Source organism: Phyllopteryx taeniolatus, chromosome 8, assembly GCF_024500385.1.
Source record: "Phyllopteryx taeniolatus isolate TA_2022b chromosome 8, UOR_Ptae_1.2, whole genome shotgun sequence".
NCBI lineage: Eukaryota > Metazoa > Chordata > Actinopteri > Syngnathiformes > Syngnathidae > Phyllopteryx > Phyllopteryx taeniolatus.
In genome coordinates, this window is record NC_084509.1 from 18148962 (window position 1) to 18168467 (window position 19506).

The 19506-nt window shown below is 41.2% G+C and overlaps 1 protein-coding gene across 1 annotated transcript; it reads left to right on the forward strand.

Annotated features, from left to right (window-relative positions):
- The first annotated feature begins 6120 nt into the window (after positions 1-6120).
- On the forward strand, positions 6121-18141 carry bace1 (beta-secretase 1). The gene is made up of 9 exons (XM_061782719.1): positions 6121-6882; positions 8250-8338; positions 13116-13332; positions 13558-13695; positions 13777-13911; positions 14004-14105; positions 14730-14879; positions 15415-15586; positions 16426-18141. Exons 1-9 carry the CDS (start codon positions 6568-6570, stop codon positions 16662-16664), a joined length of 1557 nt encoding a protein of 518 aa, XP_061638703.1. The 5' UTR covers positions 6121-6567; the 3' UTR covers positions 16665-18141.
- Positions 18142-19506: the final 1365 nt, after the last annotated feature.

Below are 19506 nucleotides of genomic sequence, written 5' to 3' on the forward strand. Positions count from 1 at the left end.
CAGTCCAACAAGGAAAATATTTTTCCCAGTGATAGGAGAAGGAGAAAGAAAGAAATGGGAAAATATCTGAGGATGAAAGAACTTCCAAAAGATGAGCTACCAAAATACTGTTGTCATATCCACAACCAGGCAAAACATCACTTACAGGTAGTCAGGGTGGTGACATCCCTACTTTCTACCAAAAGTAATATTTTCAGAAAAGTAACACTATGTCCTCTTTGCTCTCTGAGGTTATGCAGACAGCCTATATAGAGGTCATCGTTGATCACAAAACTGTGATTAATGAGCTCATAAATCCACAACATGACCTGGTCTATTGACAAACTTGTTCTTTATTAGAGTAACCACCCCCAGGCTGAAAACCTTCAACGCCACCAAATATTAGGCAAACACACGCGCGTGCACACACACACACACACATGCATGCAAATCGTAAAGACAAAATAACAATAAACTAACCTCTAGGTTATTGTATTCAGTTTTAAATAATTAGTGACTGTACAATTATTGTGGGGATGAAACTCCAAAATTACAAATGAAGAATGGAAGCAATGTGTTTCTGTCTTTATCTGTTCACACTAAGTAACTATAAGCTAATTTGAAAGTTAATAATGTGTTATAAGGCAACATTTAGTCTTTGGGCTGAATCAAATAGGAGTTAACGTGAGCACGACTTCAAACTGCATATTTGTGATTTTTTTTTTTTTTTGCTAAAATGTGTGTTTAATTTGCACACTAATAATGACAGGTCTTGGGGCTACATTCATGTGTGTCCATGTCAGTGGCATTGAGTGTATTATAATGGGATTAGGAAGGCGTTGTAGTCCCCAGTGATAGTCACAAGATGTATAAAACCTGCTTGCACTCCTGATGCTGCCGCCACTCTCTCACAAATGTTGGGATGTGCATTTGTGGCCCTGGACTTGAAGGGCGATTACCATTTTTGACCCAATGCTACACTGCTTTGGAAAATCTGCTTTTGCTCGCTGTTGATCTTGATGTAAGGAGAGGAGCTACAAGAGGAGCACAACAAAATTCAAACAATTATACAGTATACAATACTGACAGAGCTTCAAAAGAATGTCTTCTGAGACAAGGAATGGTAAGTATAAACAAACAAACAAACCATATATTTATGTGATGATAATTAACATAGCATTTTCTCTCTTCAGGTTCATCGCTGCCTCTGAGCTGTAAATTATCTTCAGTGTGTTGCACAAATGGTCCATCACTATTGAGCATTAAGGTCCCACCAGTCAATAGAATCAGAGTTCAGCTGGAGATGCATGCACTTTGGCAGCAGTTTGACCAGCTAGGCACCGAAATGATTGTCACCAAAGCTGGAAGGTAACAGTTATACTTGTTGCTTCTGTCTAAAATCCCCTGTGATCCCTTTTCTGTTCCAAAACGGCAGGAGGATGTTTCCAACATTCCAGGTACGACTCTCAGGAATGGATCCTGCTGCTCAATATGTTCTGCTCATGGATTTTATTCCTGTTGATGATAAAAGATACAGGTAAACGTCAAACAAAAAATATCCATGGTGACTGAGAATAGTAATGATTCTAGCCTGCTCTTCTACAAATTCACTTGTATTATTATGAGTTTTATTATGTATATTGTGTGTGTGTGTCAGTTCTGAGGACCCGGGTTCAATCCCCGGTCCCGCCTGTGTGGAGTTTACATGTTCTCCCCGTGCCTGCGTGGGTTTTCTCCGGGCACTCCGGTTTCCTCCCACATCCCAAAAACATGCATGAATTGGAGACTCTAAATTGCCCGTAGGCATGACTGTGAGTGCGAATGGTTGTTTGTTCCTATGTGCCCTGCGATTGGCTGGCAACCAGTTCAGGGTGTACCCCGCCTCCTGCCCGATGACAGCTGGGATAGGCTCCAGCACGCCCGCGACCCTAGTGAGGAGAAGCGGCTCAGAAAATGGATGGATGGATGGTGTGTGTGTGTGTGTGTGCGTGTGTTTGTCAGATATGCGTTCCACAGCTCATCCTGGTTGGTGGCAGGTCGAGCAGATATTGCAGCTCCAAGCCGGATGCACTTTCACCCAGACTCACCAGCTCGTGGAGCCCAGTGGATGAAGCAGACCGTGTCCTTTGACACGCTCAAGCTGACCAACAACCTACTTGATGACAATGGATATGTCAGTTCGTGTCATTGTGTTTACAAGGTTAAAAATGTTGAGTAAAACCATAAAAGTCTATGTTCAAGATGATTTTCTCCTTTTCACTGCCAGATGATATTGAATTCTATGCATCGCTACCAGCCACGCTTCCATGTAGTGTATGTAGATACAGCACCCAACAGCCATTTAAATGCACACAGAAACTTTTGCTCCTTCTCCTTCCCTGAGACGCGCTTCATGGCAGTCACTGCCTATCAAAACCACAGGGTAGGAAAACCAGGACAGGTTTGGAATATAACATTTCCCAGGATTATGCTTTTTTTTGCCTTCTATTACTGACCAATCCAATCTATCTTTCTGCCAGATCACTCAGCTGAAGATAGCGAGCAATCCATTTGCGAAAGGCTTCAGAACAACAGACACACAGGATTGGTTCGTGACAGTGCATAATTAAGACAGAGTATAATTTGCCTCATCAAGAAGATGTCAGATGAATGCTTTATGTAAACACAGGGGGAACATTTCCAAGTCTCTTGGAGTGTGGTATCCACCAGAGGACAGGACTGAGCACAATGTCAGCAAACCAGTAAGGGAAAGGGGCTTAACAGAGTCGACCGGTGAGTGTAATCAGAGGTGGGTAGTAACGCGTAACATTTACTCATTACTCAAGTAACATTTTGGATAAATTATCCTTGTCAGAGTAGTTTGAATGCACCATACTTTTTACTTTTACTTGCGTATTTATCTTAAGAAGAATCGATTTTTACTCTGTTACAACGATTGACATGCCGTTTGCTACTTTTATTTATCCATTATTGCGTGCGCAATCTATTATTAGTAGGCTTTACACGATCAGGATTTTAGGGGCCGATCAGCGAGTTTAAAAAAAACTATAACCGATCACCGATCCGATCACATGATGGAGGAATGTGTCTATTTAAATGAGCTGTTCATTTACTGCATATACTTGTGTACTTACTTCTTCTTCTTCTTTTCCTTTCGGCTTGTCCCGTTAGGGGTCGCCACAGCGCGTCATCCTTTTCCATGAGAGCCTATCTCCTGCATCCTCCTCTCGAACACCAACTGCCATACTTGTGTATACTTGTGTACTTAATTGCTCAAAAAACTTGATATGTTCCTTGGCTCCATAATTGTTGGAAATCACTGCTCTAGTCAGATCGTGTATTCTAATCACTCAGGTCAAACCAACATTACATGACAGAAATAATGGGGGCTAACTTATTGTAATTAAATTACTTTAATTTTAATTAAATTACTTCACCCACAACAAAACTTGAGAGCATGATTCGACAGAACGGCGGCATGTTTACGTCCAACCTGCTAGCCTACATAACATTTTATTGCCTGCTTGAGCCGTATCGTATTAAAAGTACGTGAACATACCTCAAGCAAGACTTAAACGAACGTCCTTTCCTGGGCACCGGTGACCACCAACACACGGTTTTCCCCATTTTGTTCCTACAAACACACAGCGCGATCCATTATTGTTGCCATCGCCATGGTAACGAGTGTATCCGGTCGCGGTTGCATTGACATGATGAAGCCCAGTGATCGGAAAAAATGGGATGCGGTGGTCTCAGAATACAACATTTTATTGCAGTAGTGTGACATCGTGCAATCATGAAAGAGCAAATTTGTCTTGTCGTCTGATCCGGGCATTACGTGTTGTCTGTTTCAGACATGTTGTCTGATCCACACCGCCGACATGTTTTTTATTGGCCGTCAGATATTTTCAATACTACGTCAAAAGACACGCGACAAGGCTAAAAATAAACTAGCTTTTGGATTAAAATATATCGTGCACGCGGTGACGCGGAGTAAATGTCTTTTTTTTCCACTGACGTCAGTGATCGGATCGGCGAATTATGACATTAAAGCCGATCGACATAAAATGCTAATTATCGGCCGATACCGATAATGCCGATAAAATCGGTGTAAAGTCTAAGTATTAGACTTCATTTTCGACATCTGCATATGGACGCCGTTGTGCCAATCGAACGTGATCTCTAGTGTCATTTAACTCCAATTCACCAATCAGACGACACAAGGCAGTCACATGACCGGAAAAAAAGCCTTCGAGGGCCAATCAAAATGACTTATTTTCGGAAAAAACAGCCACATGAGCGTTTACTTTACAGACTGAAAACAAGAGCTCTCGCTATCGCACGCACGCTGACTATCACTAAGTCTGGTTGTCAAGTCAGCAAACAGCTTATTCATCCAGTCATTTAAGTGAATAAAACAAATAATGTTTCTGTAGGGCCCAATGCATGTGTTGTTGGTTTCTGGGCACTTAAAAATTAAAATGGTGGCAGTTGTGTGTGGACTTCCATTTATATTAATTTTTTTTTGGCATTCATGGTCTGATTTAAAAAAAAAAAAAAAACATTTCCTTTTTACTGGAGTAGTTTTTTTCACTGAGTACTTTCTTACTCTTACTCAAGTAAATATTTAGAGGACAACTTTTTACTTTTACTTGAGTCATATTATTCTAAAGTAACAGTACTCTTACTTGAGTACAATATTTGGCTACTCTAGCCACCTGTGAGTGTAATAATGTATTTCTATATACTGTATATGGCTTTACTAACATAATATTTGAGAATAATATGATACATATAATCCTTCATCCTGATGTTTTCATAATTTAATTTCATCGTTAATTAATTCCTTGTTTTCAAACTTAATAAACAACAACAATTGTTCCTGCATTTTCAGCACAGGAGGTCTCGCATTTGATGGAGCAGAGTGGACAGTTTTGCAACTTCACAGACACAGCGGTCGGAAGCAACAATGGAAACATTGCTTTTGGAACACCAGCTTCCTTCCTCAACCCCTTACCTTCATACTGGGAACGTGCCGGATCATCTCAGAGCAACAACCTGTTGTAGAGAAAGAGATCAATGACTGTCACATATTTAGTTGGACCTTTGCCAACATCCTGTTGTAGCATTAAAATTCAGCTGTATGGTATCATGGTATTGCCGTGACCATTGGTGGGAAGTAACAAACTACAAATACTTACTACTACTATGTTACTGTAGTTCAGCACATTTTTCAGGTATCTGTACTTTACTTGACTGTTTACCTTTCTGGTTAATTTTTACTTTTAATCCCTACATTTGAAAAGAGATAACTGTACTTTCATTCTCCTTGTCAAAATAGGCTCATTACTTTTTTTCTCATGGTCAGTCTTGATTGATTGAGATCTTGGGTCCTTATAAGGTGGGGGAAAAAGAGGCACAGTAATACATGGAGGAATGTGAACAAGGGAGAATTAACGACGATGGCACCAGACCCGGAGAAGCAAGATATTCCACATCCATAGCTCTATTTAAGAGAATTGTTTAATGCTCTTTGCTACAAGAATGTTTTTTCACAAATGTGTTGTTTCTTGTGCCAGCCTAAAAAAAACACAAGTTTATGGCATTCAGATATTCGCTGTCTAATTGGAGAAAAACTCCACATATAAGTAAAGTGTTTGTTGTTCTTCTTCTTCTTGGCCAATTAAGCATTTTTGTTCATCAGGTCACAATGTTAGCAAAGCTATGGGAGGATCTCTCTTAAACATGTGATGTAATGTATTTTTCTTCTCCGAATGAGCACTAGGCCTTTTCTGTTAAGTCAATAAAAGAGGGAAACTAATTTGTGTGCAGACCTTTTCCAAGTTATCCAAATGGATATTTTATATCATTAGGATGGGCTCTAGCAGACTCGAGACCCTAATAAGGATATGCGATATGGAAAATGGATGAATGGATGGATAATAAAAGTACACGAGCAGGGCACATAGACAAAAAAACCATTCACACGTTAAGGAGTTTTCTATTAACCTAACACGCATGTTTTTAACCATTTTAGGATCACGGGTGACCTGGAGCCTATTGCCTGACTTTGAGCGAGATAACGTTTATTTGGAAAATGTATTTTTATTTTGAAAATTGTCGCAGGAAGTCAGTGCTCCTTCCCACCCACCCCCCAGTGGTAGGTGATGCTGGGACTTTCGCGGATGGAGGAAGACCAGTAGGTGGGTTGGAAGAAAAAAGACCAACAAGATGAGCGACTCGGTAAGGAGCGCGGATGCGAATGTGTCAGCCTTCTTGTTATATGCAGCGATGGTAGAAAAGCCACAGGCCTTCGATTGTTGCTTCCCCGGAGCTGGGCCGTAACACCGAGGCTCGGCTGAGGATGAAGTCCACCGTTTAATACGAATTTGAGTAGTGTGAAGAAGATAGCTCCCTGTCTCTATTTTACGTCAGTACACCAAGGCAGAGCACGGTGAATTGTGTCATGGGTTTAGCCGGTCGCCATCTCCACTGTCCCGTGTCGCCGTAAACCGCACCTCAAATTGAACGGAAACCACCCGTCATCATCATCATCAACATCATCTCGAAGTCGCAGTGTGTTCCAACATGGACGCGTCGAGAGTACAACCTCGCCTGTTGCCAGCGTTTGTGGCGTGGGCCATACTGTGTCAGCTAGGCGGCGGCCAGTCGGCGCCGGACGCCTCGGGCCTGCCTCGAGCTATTCGCTTGCCTCTCAGCCAAGCACCTCGCACCGAACCGTCGCCGCCTCTCGAGCGCGGTCACGCGAGGAGGCTAAGTGGTCGCCGGCGGAGGGGAGTCACAGCCAGCGGCATCAGCTTCGTGGACATGATCGACAACCTGCGCGGAAAGTCCGGGCAGGGCTACTACGTGGAGATGGCGGTGGGCTCTCCTCCCCAAAAGGTAACGCGCTAGCACTACACCACACGACTTTGCAGCGAGAAACTTTCGTTTTCGTCTCGTGAACGAAAATGAGTATGGCTTTAAAAATTCAGTTTAATTGATTTACATGATATACAGCATTACCAGACAGCTCTTTTAATGACAATTTAACGTATGCTTGATCAGCCTTTTTTAAATTATTATTTTTTTATTTACATGCATTGGGTAATTTGTATTTTGTCTATTCAATTGGGGATTATTATATTGTTTTGATTTATTATTTAATTATCACGATACAATATTATAGTATGTTTGGGTACATTAGATTTACTTTTTATCCTGCTTAAATATTGGTTCCTATTTGAAGTGTTCTGATACGGCGGCATTTGTTTCACACACGAAAAAAAAAGAGGATCTGAAGCGCGCATGTGAAGAAGTTGAATAAAGACGCAGTTGAACACTGTCCTGCCGTGTTGGAAGAAAGCAGAAATACATCACAACTAACTCATAACTGTAACCCGCTGCGTATCATTTTCCTGTTTTACCTATTTTCCAAATATTAACAAAGTTGTAATTATTTGTAATTCGTTAATTAATTCCACTCGTTACATTAAAAGGTAAATCTCTGGATAACAAAGCTCCCAAAAAAATTTGAAGTTGTTATTATGGGGTGTTGTATGTAGAATTTTATTGGGAAAAAATAATTTCATCCATTTTGGAATAAGGCTACAACATAATAAAATAATATAATAATAATAAAGCATACACTACATCTAATATACCAATGATGCTGATGTTTCATGTAACTTTCATTCAGTAACTGTTTTGTCTGACTGCAAAATATGATACTCACATCGAGATGGTGACTGAGGAGGAGCCGAATCAAGAGACTGGTAGTTGAATGGAAAACCTGAGAGGGCTAGAGGGTTCAACTGGAGAAAGAAGGGAAGGACATTTAAGGCAACAGGAAGCTCAGCTCAGTAAGCTGAGCTCAACAGCTCAGGACATTATAGAAGAGAACAAACTAGACAGTGGTGTTGGAGGTGATGAGTAGAAAAAGAGAAGTTGGGACTGATATACTGTATACTTTTATTGTGCCAATTAGACAAGTACAAGTTGCAGGCAGATTGGAAAGAATAAATACAGAAAAAGTAGTAATATACTACTGTAGCATTACTAAGACATGACTAACAAAGGTACATTGCTGTCTCGTAATGTTCTATGCCGTCAATAGGGTAAAGAATTACAATATGTTACATTTGAAAAGACAAAAAAGAAAATATATATAATATAATGTACCTACTTTTCTGGTATATGAGCGTATTTGAACATTAATAACAATAAAGATTTCAATTCTTATTCTAGTTATGTTTCTCTTGACTCACTAGCTGAACATCCTGGTGGATACAGGAAGCAGCAACTTTGCTGTTGGGGCAGCTGCTCATCCATTCCTGCGCAGATACTACCGTCGCTCACTGTGAGTACAGAAAAAATCAGCGGTAGGAATACACAATTTCTTGCATTATTTTTTATTCATTGTACTCTACTGCATTGCTTGGTGATAGGGCCTTAAAATGTAATATCCGATGAATGAATATATTTTTCATTAGATTTATTTTGCCCCTTTGCTCAAAGAAAAATCTAATGACAATGACATTGAAAACAAGTTTTATTCTTTGTCTCCCCTCCCCCACCCGGCATTTATATTAGCAATTTCTCCTGCTACCAAACAAGCTAAAACAATTGTTTTTTCTGCGCATCAACTTCCACAATAATGGACATTAATATTTTTTAGTGACAAATCATGTGAAAATAAGTATTTCCTTTGAGAAAAAAAATCCCCTTTGTCAAAACATGATCCTTAATAAATTAACATTTTAAATATATAACAATTTAATATTATAAAATGAGCTGTCAAATTGCATGGATACACCCTCAAGCTCTCTCATGGTCTTTTCTCATGTATAGTTGTCCAGGTGAGGCAGCCGACTCACGCAAAATATTTGAGGCATGGAAGCAAATGCCTCGCGTCTAAAGTTTCCAACATAAATCACTGCTTTTGCAATGTATACAGTAAATATCTTTGGGTTTTGCTATGTTCAGTATGATTGACTCTGTGATTGCCTTCCACCAGGCTCCTTTCTTGTGACCCGGAACACAATGTTAACATGATTCTGCTCATGTTGTCTGTTCTTAGCAGGATTTGAAGTTGCTAGTCACTATCAGAAAATACTTGCTACAGGGGTTAGAAAAGTCCATAAAGCTAGAGCTTGAACTTAGAACTTGGACTCGCCGTTAAAATCCCCAATCACTATTCGCATTGACAGTAGCGAATGACTCGCAAATTACAATCAAATCTCCCTGTACTAGTGTTGCACCAGGTACCGATACCAGTACCATACCGAGGTATTTTAAGGTAAAACATAGCACGATACCAGTTATTTATTTATTTATTTTGTACTTTTAGTTTTAGTTTTTAGTACCGGTAGTTAAATAAATAAATAATACCTATGCGACAGCGCTCAATTCATACGGTGTCTTAAAGGCCATTACACAAAAAGTCTGCCAATGACTGCCTGTCTTCCGATAAATTGTGTGCGTGCGAATGTGTGGGAGCCGAGAGAATGAAATGGCTTCTAACTGCCGACTACTTCCTGCGGACAAGTTACCATCCGATCGCCTTAGCCACTGGGATGTAACCTCAGAGTCCGCAGCTTACAAGGCTATGTGAGCAAAGTCAGTGTAACTTAACAGTGAATTATCCTCCGCTGTTAGGGAAACTCTGCATTCAATGCACATGACAGTCAGTGTTACCGGCAGGAGATCGATAGGATCGATAGCATGGGACGTCTTAGCACGGGTGTGCTTCGCACGGAAGCCCAGCTTGGAGCACTCCAACCCGGATACAGGTTGCATTTGTCGTCTACAATGACTGGAAATCGGAGAGTTCAAGAAGAATAAAAATCCACAAAAAAAGCACTTATTATCCAAGTGGAGCCAAAAGGTCCACTTTTTAAATGTCGTGGCCCCGTGCGCAGTGAAAAATAGTACTGCACCGAGTGGGTGCACAATGTATTGTTTACATTGTGCAAAATCAAATCCAATCAAATGCAAGAATACTGCACACTAAAAGCTTGAATAAAAAGCTTGAAAGCTTGAAATACACAGTATTAAATAGGAGTAAAGTATGTATAAATATAGAAAGAGAAATAGTTAATATAGTAATGGAAAAAATATTAGACCCCTTGTTTCTTAAGTTTCTTGTTCGTTTTTAACGCCAGGTACAACTAAAGGTAGCTTTCTTTCGACACAGTGGCGAGCCCAGCTCACCCAAAGTTGACCCTATGAATTCGTTCTAAAATTTAATTTGAAAAAACATACATTAAGAAAAAAAAAATCTGTTGTGATAACACATGCTTTGGCGTTGACAAAAAAGTAACCATCGTAAAAATAGGTTGAGAAATGAGCAAGTTATGACTTAATTTCAATGTCCATGCATTGCCTTTGAAAGGAACATCAACCTATCCAACATGGCCGCAACGTAGCCACGTCGGTTAGCTAGGCTGCTACAGCACGCTGCGTATAGTCTTCAAATCTATGGTCTGAACAGCTATACACATTTCCAGCTGTGTTAACGCTAATGACCAGGTAACGCTTGATTTACAGCCCTGTCACAATCTATGTATGAAATGACAGTTGACCGCGCGGATTCATACGTGGTGTTTTGACATGCCCTGCAAAAACTCAAAATCTTAACCAAGAATACAGTAGTTTATTTCAAGTCAAAACTAATTAGAATTAAGTGAAAAAAGAAACAAATGGATAGAGGTTTCCCTTTCCCGGACGCGGGTCACCGGGGCCCCCCTCTGGAGCCAGGCCTGGAGGTGGGGCTCGAAGGCGAGCGCCTGGTGGCCGGGCCTGCACCCATGGGGCCCGGCCGGGCATAGCCCGAAAGGGTAACGTGGGTCCCCCTTCCCATGGGCTCACCACCTGTGGAAGGGGCCATAGGAGCCGGGTGAAGTGCGAGCTGGGCGGTGGCCGAAGGCAGGGACCTTGGCGATCCGATCCCCGGCGACAGAAGCTGGGTCTAGGGACGTGGAATGTCACCTCTCTGGCAGGGAAGGAGCCTGAGCTGGTGTGTGAGGTCGAGACGTTCCGACTAGATATAGTCGGACTCGCCTCCACACACAGCTTGGGCTCTGGTACCAGTTCTCTCGAGAGGGGTTGGACTCTCTTCCAATCTGGACTTCCCCACGGTGAGAGGCGCCGAGCAGGTGTGGGTATACTTATTGCCCCCTGGCTCGGGGCCTGTATGTTGGGGTTCACCCCGGTGGACGAGAGGGTAGCCTCCCTCCGCCTTCGGGTGGGGGGGACGGGTCCTGACTGTTGTTTGTGCCTATGCACCAAACAGCAGTTCAGAGTAGTCCTTGGAGGGGGTGCTGGAGAGCGCTCCCGCTAGGGACTCCATCGTTCTGCTGGGGGACTTCAATGCTCACGTGGGCAATGGTTGTGAGACCTGGAAGGGCGTGATTGGGAGGAACGCCCCCCCCCCCCCCCGATCAGAACCCGAGTAGTGTTCTCTTATTGGACTTCTGTGCTCATCAAGGATTCTCCAAACGAACACCATGTTCAAGCATAAGGGTGTCCACACGTTCAATTGGCAACAGGACACCCTAGGTCGCAGTTCGATTATCGACTTTGTGGTCGTGTCATCGGACTTGCGGCCGCATGTCTTGGACACTCGGGTGAAGAGAGGGGCGGAGCTGTCAACTGATCACCACCTGGTGGTGAGTTGGCTCCGATGGTGGGGGAAGATGCCAGTCCGACGTGACAGGCCCAAAGTTATTGTGAGGGTCTGCTGGGAACGTCTGGCAGAATCCCCTGTCAGAAGGAGTTTCAACTCCCACCTCCGACAGAACTTTGCTCATGTTCCGGGGGAGGCGGTGGACATCGAGTCCACGCCTTCATTGCTGAGGCGGCCGACCGGAGCTGTGGCCGTAAGGTGGTCGGTGCCTGTCGTGGCGGAAATCCCCGAACCTCGTTGAAGCTGAAGAAGGAGTCCTATCTGGCCTTTTTGGCCTGCGGGACTCCTGAGACAGCTGATGGGTACCGGCTGACCAAGCGGTATGCAGGTTTGGTGGCCGCTGAAGCAAAAACCCGGGCGTGGGAGGAGTATGGTGTCAACGTCTGTGTCAACGTCCCTGATTATTGCTCAAATTCTCATAAAATAATAATAAATAGTAGAGTTGAGACATTGCAAGCATTTTCTGTAAATTGAACAATAGTTGAATAAACTATTATCCTTGACTTCTGATTTCAAAACTAGGTAGTCATCCATTTGTTGTGTGAATGTAATAATGAGGTAACTACATATTTATGTGAAAAAATGTACCGGCATTACCAGATAACTAGCAACCCTTTATTGCTCAGTGACTGGTTTTTTGTCAATGTCTTTATGTCTCAAAAGTGTTCTCTGTCAATTGACTGTCTGTTGTTGTACTAGAGCGGCTCCAATTACCGGAGACAAATTCCTTGTGTGTTTTTTGGACATACTAGGCAAATAAAGATGATTCTGATTCTGATCTGCCATGATAAATGAATCTTGCATTACATTATCCAATGCATCTGCTGCGGTCGCAGTCTGACATGATCCGCGCAGCTACCCACGGCAATAGGACGCCTCGTTTCGCGACGATTTTTGTCTCGGGGGAGAGCACTGCTATACGTGAGACTACTGAACTCCATGAACTCTGGCTACAACTGTCCATATGCGCATGCACAATAAGTCAAAATGGCGACAGAAGTAAACAAAAGTATTGCAGCTCTTCTCAGAATAAAATACGTACTTTGATCCGTTTTCATTTAACTGCGAAAATTATTATTTGGGATTTATTTTTTTGCTAGTCAATCCAAATTCCTACTGATTCGTTCATAGCACAAATAAATATAGTGACAAAGGCGGTGATTGTGCTACACTGACCTTTGATTGGGCTTTCCTGCTTGGTTTGCACCCATGTTGCTATTGAAAGCAGTCCACATTAGTGGGAACGTGCTTTGAACTATGAAGGCCACAAAAAATTTACTTCTGGAAAGAAAAAAATACAAACCCAAATTAATCTAAGATTGATTAATCGACCAGCCCTACTCAACTGTCTTTATTTTGGTTGCATGCCTTACAGTACACACTGCTCCAGTCCATGCACTTGATGAACATCGGTAAATATACAGTATACTGTATCTCTGTGCATTCACAGCTCGACCTCTTACCGTGACCTTGGAAGGAGCGTGTATGTTCCCTATACCCAAGGTCGATGGGAAGGCGAGTTGGGTACCGATCTAGTCTCTGTTCCACACGGTCCTAATGCCACGCTCTGTGCCAACATCGCTGCAATCACCCAATCTGATCACTTTTTCATCAATGGATCCAACTGGGAAGGAATCCTTGGACTGGCCTATGCAGATATCGCACGGGTATGGGCTCTTATCATGAATTTTCCTCAATGTTGATCCAGGAAATTGGGTCATTTGTCCATTCTCCCTTTTTATAGACTATGGCCGCAAAGTGCTTTATTAAGGCAGGAACAAGCAGCAGTTTTCTGCTGCCTTGATATCTTTTGCAATGAATAATATATATTAAAATAAAGACTAAAATGTAAAACATTTTGCAAGTAAATTTCTACATATGTCTTTCTTCAGCCTGACGAGCGATTAGAGCCTTTCTTTGACTCCCTGGTTCGCCAGACGCCTGTCCCCAACCTCTTCTCTCTCCAGCTTTGTGGTGCTGGCTTTACCCAAAACTACTCTCTTGGCAGCACTACCGTTGGAGGCAGCATGGTGAGAGATACACAGTGATACAAACACTACATCATCCAGTATCAGATGCATGACCAACACAGTATAACGTTTACTCTTTAGATCATTGGAGGCATAGATACATCCCTGTATGTGGGCGAGCTTTGGTATACTCCCATCCGTAGGGAGTGGTACTATGAGGTCATTATTGTGCGTATTGAGGTGAATGGACAGGACCTCAACATGGACTGTAAGGAGGTACGATGGCTGCATTAAGTCAAGATACAAGTATGTAGTAGTGTGCTGCTGATTGTAAAAGCTATGATTTGTGATTTTCCTCTCCTTGGCAGTATAACTACGATAAGAGCATTGTGGACAGTGGCACCACCAACCTTCGACTGCCCAGAAAAGTCTTCCAGGCTGCTGTCAAGGCTATTGAAGCAGCTTCCTCAGTCAGTCCCCAGTTATTGAATTTGTCTACAGATTGGTGTGAAATTCTGATTCTGATTCTGAAATTGAAGGGAAAAACTGATAAATGAGCTGACCTACAGACTGAATTCAGCTGGTTTCATGAATGGCAAAATGGTCTTGCATATGACACTGGTAGAGTTCCTTGTTTTGATGACTGAGTTGCTGGACACTAAAGCACTTTATATTATGTTAATTAATCCCCTGTCTGTATGCATCATAACACCTTAATATCATTCCTTTGTTATCAGGCACTCGGATTAAAGCAGATGATAACATTATTTTGTTCAATTTTGATATATTTTCTCCCATTTTAGAAAATGTTTGGAAAGGTTTTTAATTTCTAAAGTATATTTTTAATGTTTTATGAATTATTTAGTTGAATTCAGTCAGATTTTATGTAATAGTTCTTAAATTTATATGTTACCAGTCAAATGTTTGTACATGTAGCATAATAGTGTGTACAAACGTTTTGTGGGTACTGTAGAAGGTTGAATTTACAGTAGATTCTTTCAAATAGTATGACAGGTGTCTTCCTTTTCTGCTCCTGCCTCTACTATGTACTTAAGAAGATAAAATTGATTGTCCTTGCCTGACCTGTATTTCAGACAGAACAGTTTCCATCTGGTTTCTGGCTTGGTGAACAGCTGGTGTGTTGGCAGGCCGGCACTACACCCTGGCACATCTTCCCAGTCATCTCCCTCTATCTGATGAGTGAAAACCGTAACCAGTCCTTTAGAATCTCCATCCTGCCGCAGGTAAAGATACCGAACAGTTGTCTTCACCACTTGTGGCCTCTGATCTTGTATCTCTGAAAGTTAAAACAACTGATGACTACCTCATAGGAAGGGTAATAAAATAATACTTTTGTTTTAACACTGTATTTGGGATCACGACAAAAGTATGGTACCTCAGGGTGTGGCCAGACACACTGGTGTCTCCTGATTGGTCAACAGAAAATTGCAATTTTTGTGACAACAGGAGTGGAATGAGAAATACGCATGCCGTTTCTCAAACAAATCTTGTCCGCTTGTAATAAATGGGAACATGCAAACAAAAAATGCTGCATGTCCTCTATTGTTATTCTTTGTTCACTTGTTGTGTTTTTCTTCTTTGTTGAATTCTATGTATGTTTACTCTTTGTGGATTGGTATGACGTCACGCTAATGTAACTGACATAGCTATACCTCTTCCACTCTCCAAACTTTGCTGTGGACATTCAAGCCACATCGCTGTTAACTACTTTATAGAAATAGCATTATAGACATTTTTGTCTTTTGTGTTTCCATACAGCAATACCTCCGGCCAGTTGAGGATGTAGCTTCGGCTCAGGAAGACTGCTATAAGTTTGCCATGTCCCCATCTAGCACTGGCACAGTGATGGGGGCAGTTATTATGGAAGGCTTCTATGTGGTGTTTGATCGAGAGAAGAGTCTAATCGGTTTTGCTGTCAGTACCTGTCACGGTGAGTAAGACAGGATGGATTCATGTGGAGGTGAGGGCTTGAAAGAGAATGGATTTTTATTTTTTAAAGGTAAGCGGTTGGGAAAATGGATGGATGGATGCTCAACCTTAGCCTGTCAGGGATGCTCTTTGTATACCCAATCATGACACTCTCCTGTTTCCAATTAACCTGTTGACCTGTGGATTGTTGCAAGCAGGTGTTTTTGAGCATTCCTCAACTTTTTCATTCATTCATTCATTTTCAACACCGCTTATACTGGTTAGGGTCACGGGACGCTGGAGCCTATCCCAGCTGACTTCAGGCTAAAGGCAGACTACACCCTGAACTGGTCACCAGTCAGTCGCAGGGCACATATAGACACAGACAACCATTCGCACTCCCATTCACACCGTCACTGAGTGGGAACTGAACCCACGCTACCTGCACCAAAGTCAGGCGAGTGTACCACTACACCATCAGTGACTCGCATTCCTCAACTTTCCCAGTCTTTTGTCGCCACTGTCCCAGCTTTTTTTGGGAACATAGTGCAGGCATCAAATTCAAAATAAGAGAATATTTGCAAAAAAAATAATAATAACGTTCATCAGTTTGAACATTAAATATCTTCTCTCTGTAGTGTATTCAATTGATTATAAGTTGAAAATCATTTACAAATCGTAGTCTGTTTTTATTCACGTTTTACCCAGTGTCCCAACTTCATTGGAATTGGGTTTTCTAAATCTTATACATATGCAATCAGAAATCAGGAAAGGGGCAAAAGCGTTTTGCCGGCACTGTATGTCAAATAAGCTTTTATTTTTTTCTCCTAATAACATGCCACCCATTTCTACCATTTTCAGTTCATGACGAGTTTCGCACAACCTCTGTGGAAGGCCCGTTCTATGGTATCAACTTGGAGGACTGTGGCTACAACATCCCCCAGACAGACGAGTCCACTCTTATGACTATTGCCTACATCATGGCGGGTATCTGTGCTCTATTTATGCTGCCATTGTGTCTCATGGTGTGCCAGTGGCGCTTTGCTCGCTGCCTTCACCCACATGGGGACTTCTCTGATGACATATCACTTCTTAAGTGAACTGGAGGACTCCTGGAATCATGGAGCCCTCAACTTGAAACATAGAAAAGGAATGGAATGTGTACAATGTTACAATGTAAAATATTTTCCAGCAATATAATCTGGAAAATAGATGCAGATATGAAGTAAATACACAATACGATAACACATATTTTGACTCCTGCTTCTGGTACTTGGACTGCTCCATTTTTATTGTACTCTGAAATGTTATGGGTGGTTGTCATGGTGATGCAGCTGCGAAGATAAACTGCTGTTACTTATAACTGAAGGCTGGCTGTAAGCAAAGCAAAAATAATTGAAGACGCAATTGTGAGAAAACTAAGGAACTTGAAAGGTATGACCTACGATAAGACACAGACCTGATAGCAAAAATGATCTTACTCTCATGTGGCACTTTTTACGCATACTGAAGGGATTATCTAGAACAAATAGAATAGTTCCCGTCTCATGCAGGCTATTATGCAGATCCGTCCTATGATATGAACAGAAGCCAAAAAGGGAAACAAATAGCATTCAGTAGCTATTATATATCAATTTATAATAAATACTTAATTAGAAACAGATATTTATTAGATTTGAAACCCAAGAGAAAAATGATAATGCTTTATACAATGACTTGACTGGGATGTTTACAGAGTCGAGGAAGCCATAATTGACATTGTGCACAATGGCATGACTGTGTGGTTTTGGTGTGTTTTTAGATCTACTGTTAGTTGATTATGGTGAAAAGCAATGAGATGTGAGCATGTTTGCGTGTGTGTGCGTTCTCGCGTGTAGCTGTACTCGTGAAAAGTATTCAGACAGATATAATGACAATTACACGACTGAAAATTACATAATAGCGTCTATTAATAATATTATTACTATTAATAACACTATTTCACACACTCCACCAAAGAATTCTTATGACAAACTGAAAACTTAAAAAGTCTAATTATATCACCTTGTAATCTGTTTTGCTTGAAACTACTGAACAACAGGTCAGTATCTGATGTCACTTGTTATATTGTAAGCTCAAGTGTCTATTGTACATAAACTTTGTTTTCAGATCTTCAGTTTGTGCTGAAATACTTTGTTATTGTTGCAAAGAAAGTTATAAGTATTGCACATCATCGATACTGTTTCTGAAATGTCATAATCTAAAACATATAGGGCTTTTTTCATTACACAGACCCAGCCCAACTCAATTCAGAACGTTTTTTAAGAGGCTGGAAAACCAGCTCAAAATGTTATGAATGACTCGAACTCAGCTACCGGTATACTGTACCCCCATGTTCTAATAAAGTACAGGTTCTGTCATAGTTATTTATTTATTTTTGATTTTTTTTGCACTACAAGAAAAGTATGTGCAGGCACAGCATATGGTAAGCTCCAGAAATATGCAAATGTTTCAAATATATATACAAAGTGTTGGAAGTGATCATATTTTAAATTAAAGTCTTGTGGCATCCTCACCCAAATACATTTTATCCCTGAATATGTGTGTCACCTCTCATTGTGTATGTACTTGTAATAACATTTTTGTCGTGCACAGTGCAACTCGTCCATCAAAATATAAAAACGCATATTTCGATATAAAGTCAGACCTGTGAATGCACAGATACATTTACAACTTCTGGACAATGGACTACACGTAGATTCAAATTATATTAACGAAATAATTGTTAACTGTTGCATTTTGTAGGTTTCCTAAATTCCCAGAATACGACAATTTTACTGAACTATAACATTATTAGTTAATGAAAATTAACTATAATTTTGGATTCTGATGTATTCAGGAGTTTTATTATTTTCAACCCACGTTAGAATAGGTAGATGACACACCCCTTTAGAGTTGCATAACTACGGCAACGGCATCTTGAACCAGGACTCCCCAGCTGTTTCTTTCATTCACTTTGAGTCTGTTTGGCTCCAATAAATTAACCCTAACTCATTGAATTCTTAACGATTTTGACGGTTTGTAAAAAAAAATATCAGAGATGTAGTTATGATACAAGAGGCGGGTAATTTAATAATTGTGGCTTTTACAATAAATTGCTTTGTTTACAGTCAAGCAGCACCTGAAGTATGAAGATGCCGGAGTATTGTGTGGCTTAAGGTTCCACAAATGAGTGCAATGCAGAGAGCAAAGCATGGAAAATTACCTTTTACAAAAACTTTTGACCATTACGTCTGTCCATCTTTGTCCTGAAAGAACAATTTGAGTGCAACTCAATTGTAATTAGTGTCCACCAGAGAGTGAAAGATACAGTCCTCTCCAAAAGTGTTGGAACGGCAAGGTCAAGTCCTTTGTTTTTGTTGTGTGCTGAAGACATTTGGGTTTCAGATCAAAAGATGAATATTAGACAAAAGTAAAGAATTCCAGCTTTTATTTCCTGGTATTCACATCTAGATGTGTTAAAACAACTCAACAGCTTTTGTTTGAAGCCACCCACTTTTCAAGTGAGCAAAAAGTAATGGAGCTTGTGACTGATGGTTGTTGCTAGTTGCTCAGCTGTTGCCCTTTAGATTGATTGCTTAAACATTAGATAGTGCTTGTTTTTGGCTTTGGATTTCACCTGTGAAAACTACATTTGCTGTTAAGCAAACATTTAGACCAGAAAGCTGTCTGTGGGAGAAAAGCAAATCATTTTGAAGCTGAGAGAAGAGGGAAAATCGATTCAAACTATTGCACAAACATTGGGCATAGCCAATAAAACAATTTGGAATGTCCTGAAAAGAAAGAAAGCTTCGTTGAGAATTTAGCAAGTTACGGCATATTTTCAATGTCTATGCATTGCCTTTGACGGTAACGTCAACCTCCCCAACGTAGCCGTTGGTACGTCACGTTCGCCGTGACGTA

What these genes read in the sequence shown, in the direction of transcription:
- bace1 (XM_061782719.1), top strand. Translation starts at nt 6,568, where the DNA reads ATGGACGCGTCGAGAGTACAACCTCGCCTGTTGCCAGCGTTTGTGGCG. An exon ending in AGATACTACCGTCGCTCACT is followed by an intron (nt 8,339 to 13,115) that starts GTGAGTACAGAA and finishes GTGCATTCACAG; the next exon opens with CTCGACCTCTTACCGTGACC. An exon ending in CCTATGCAGATATCGCACGG is followed by an intron (nt 13,333 to 13,557) that starts GTATGGGCTCTT and finishes GTCTTTCTTCAG; the next exon opens with CCTGACGAGCGATTAGAGCC.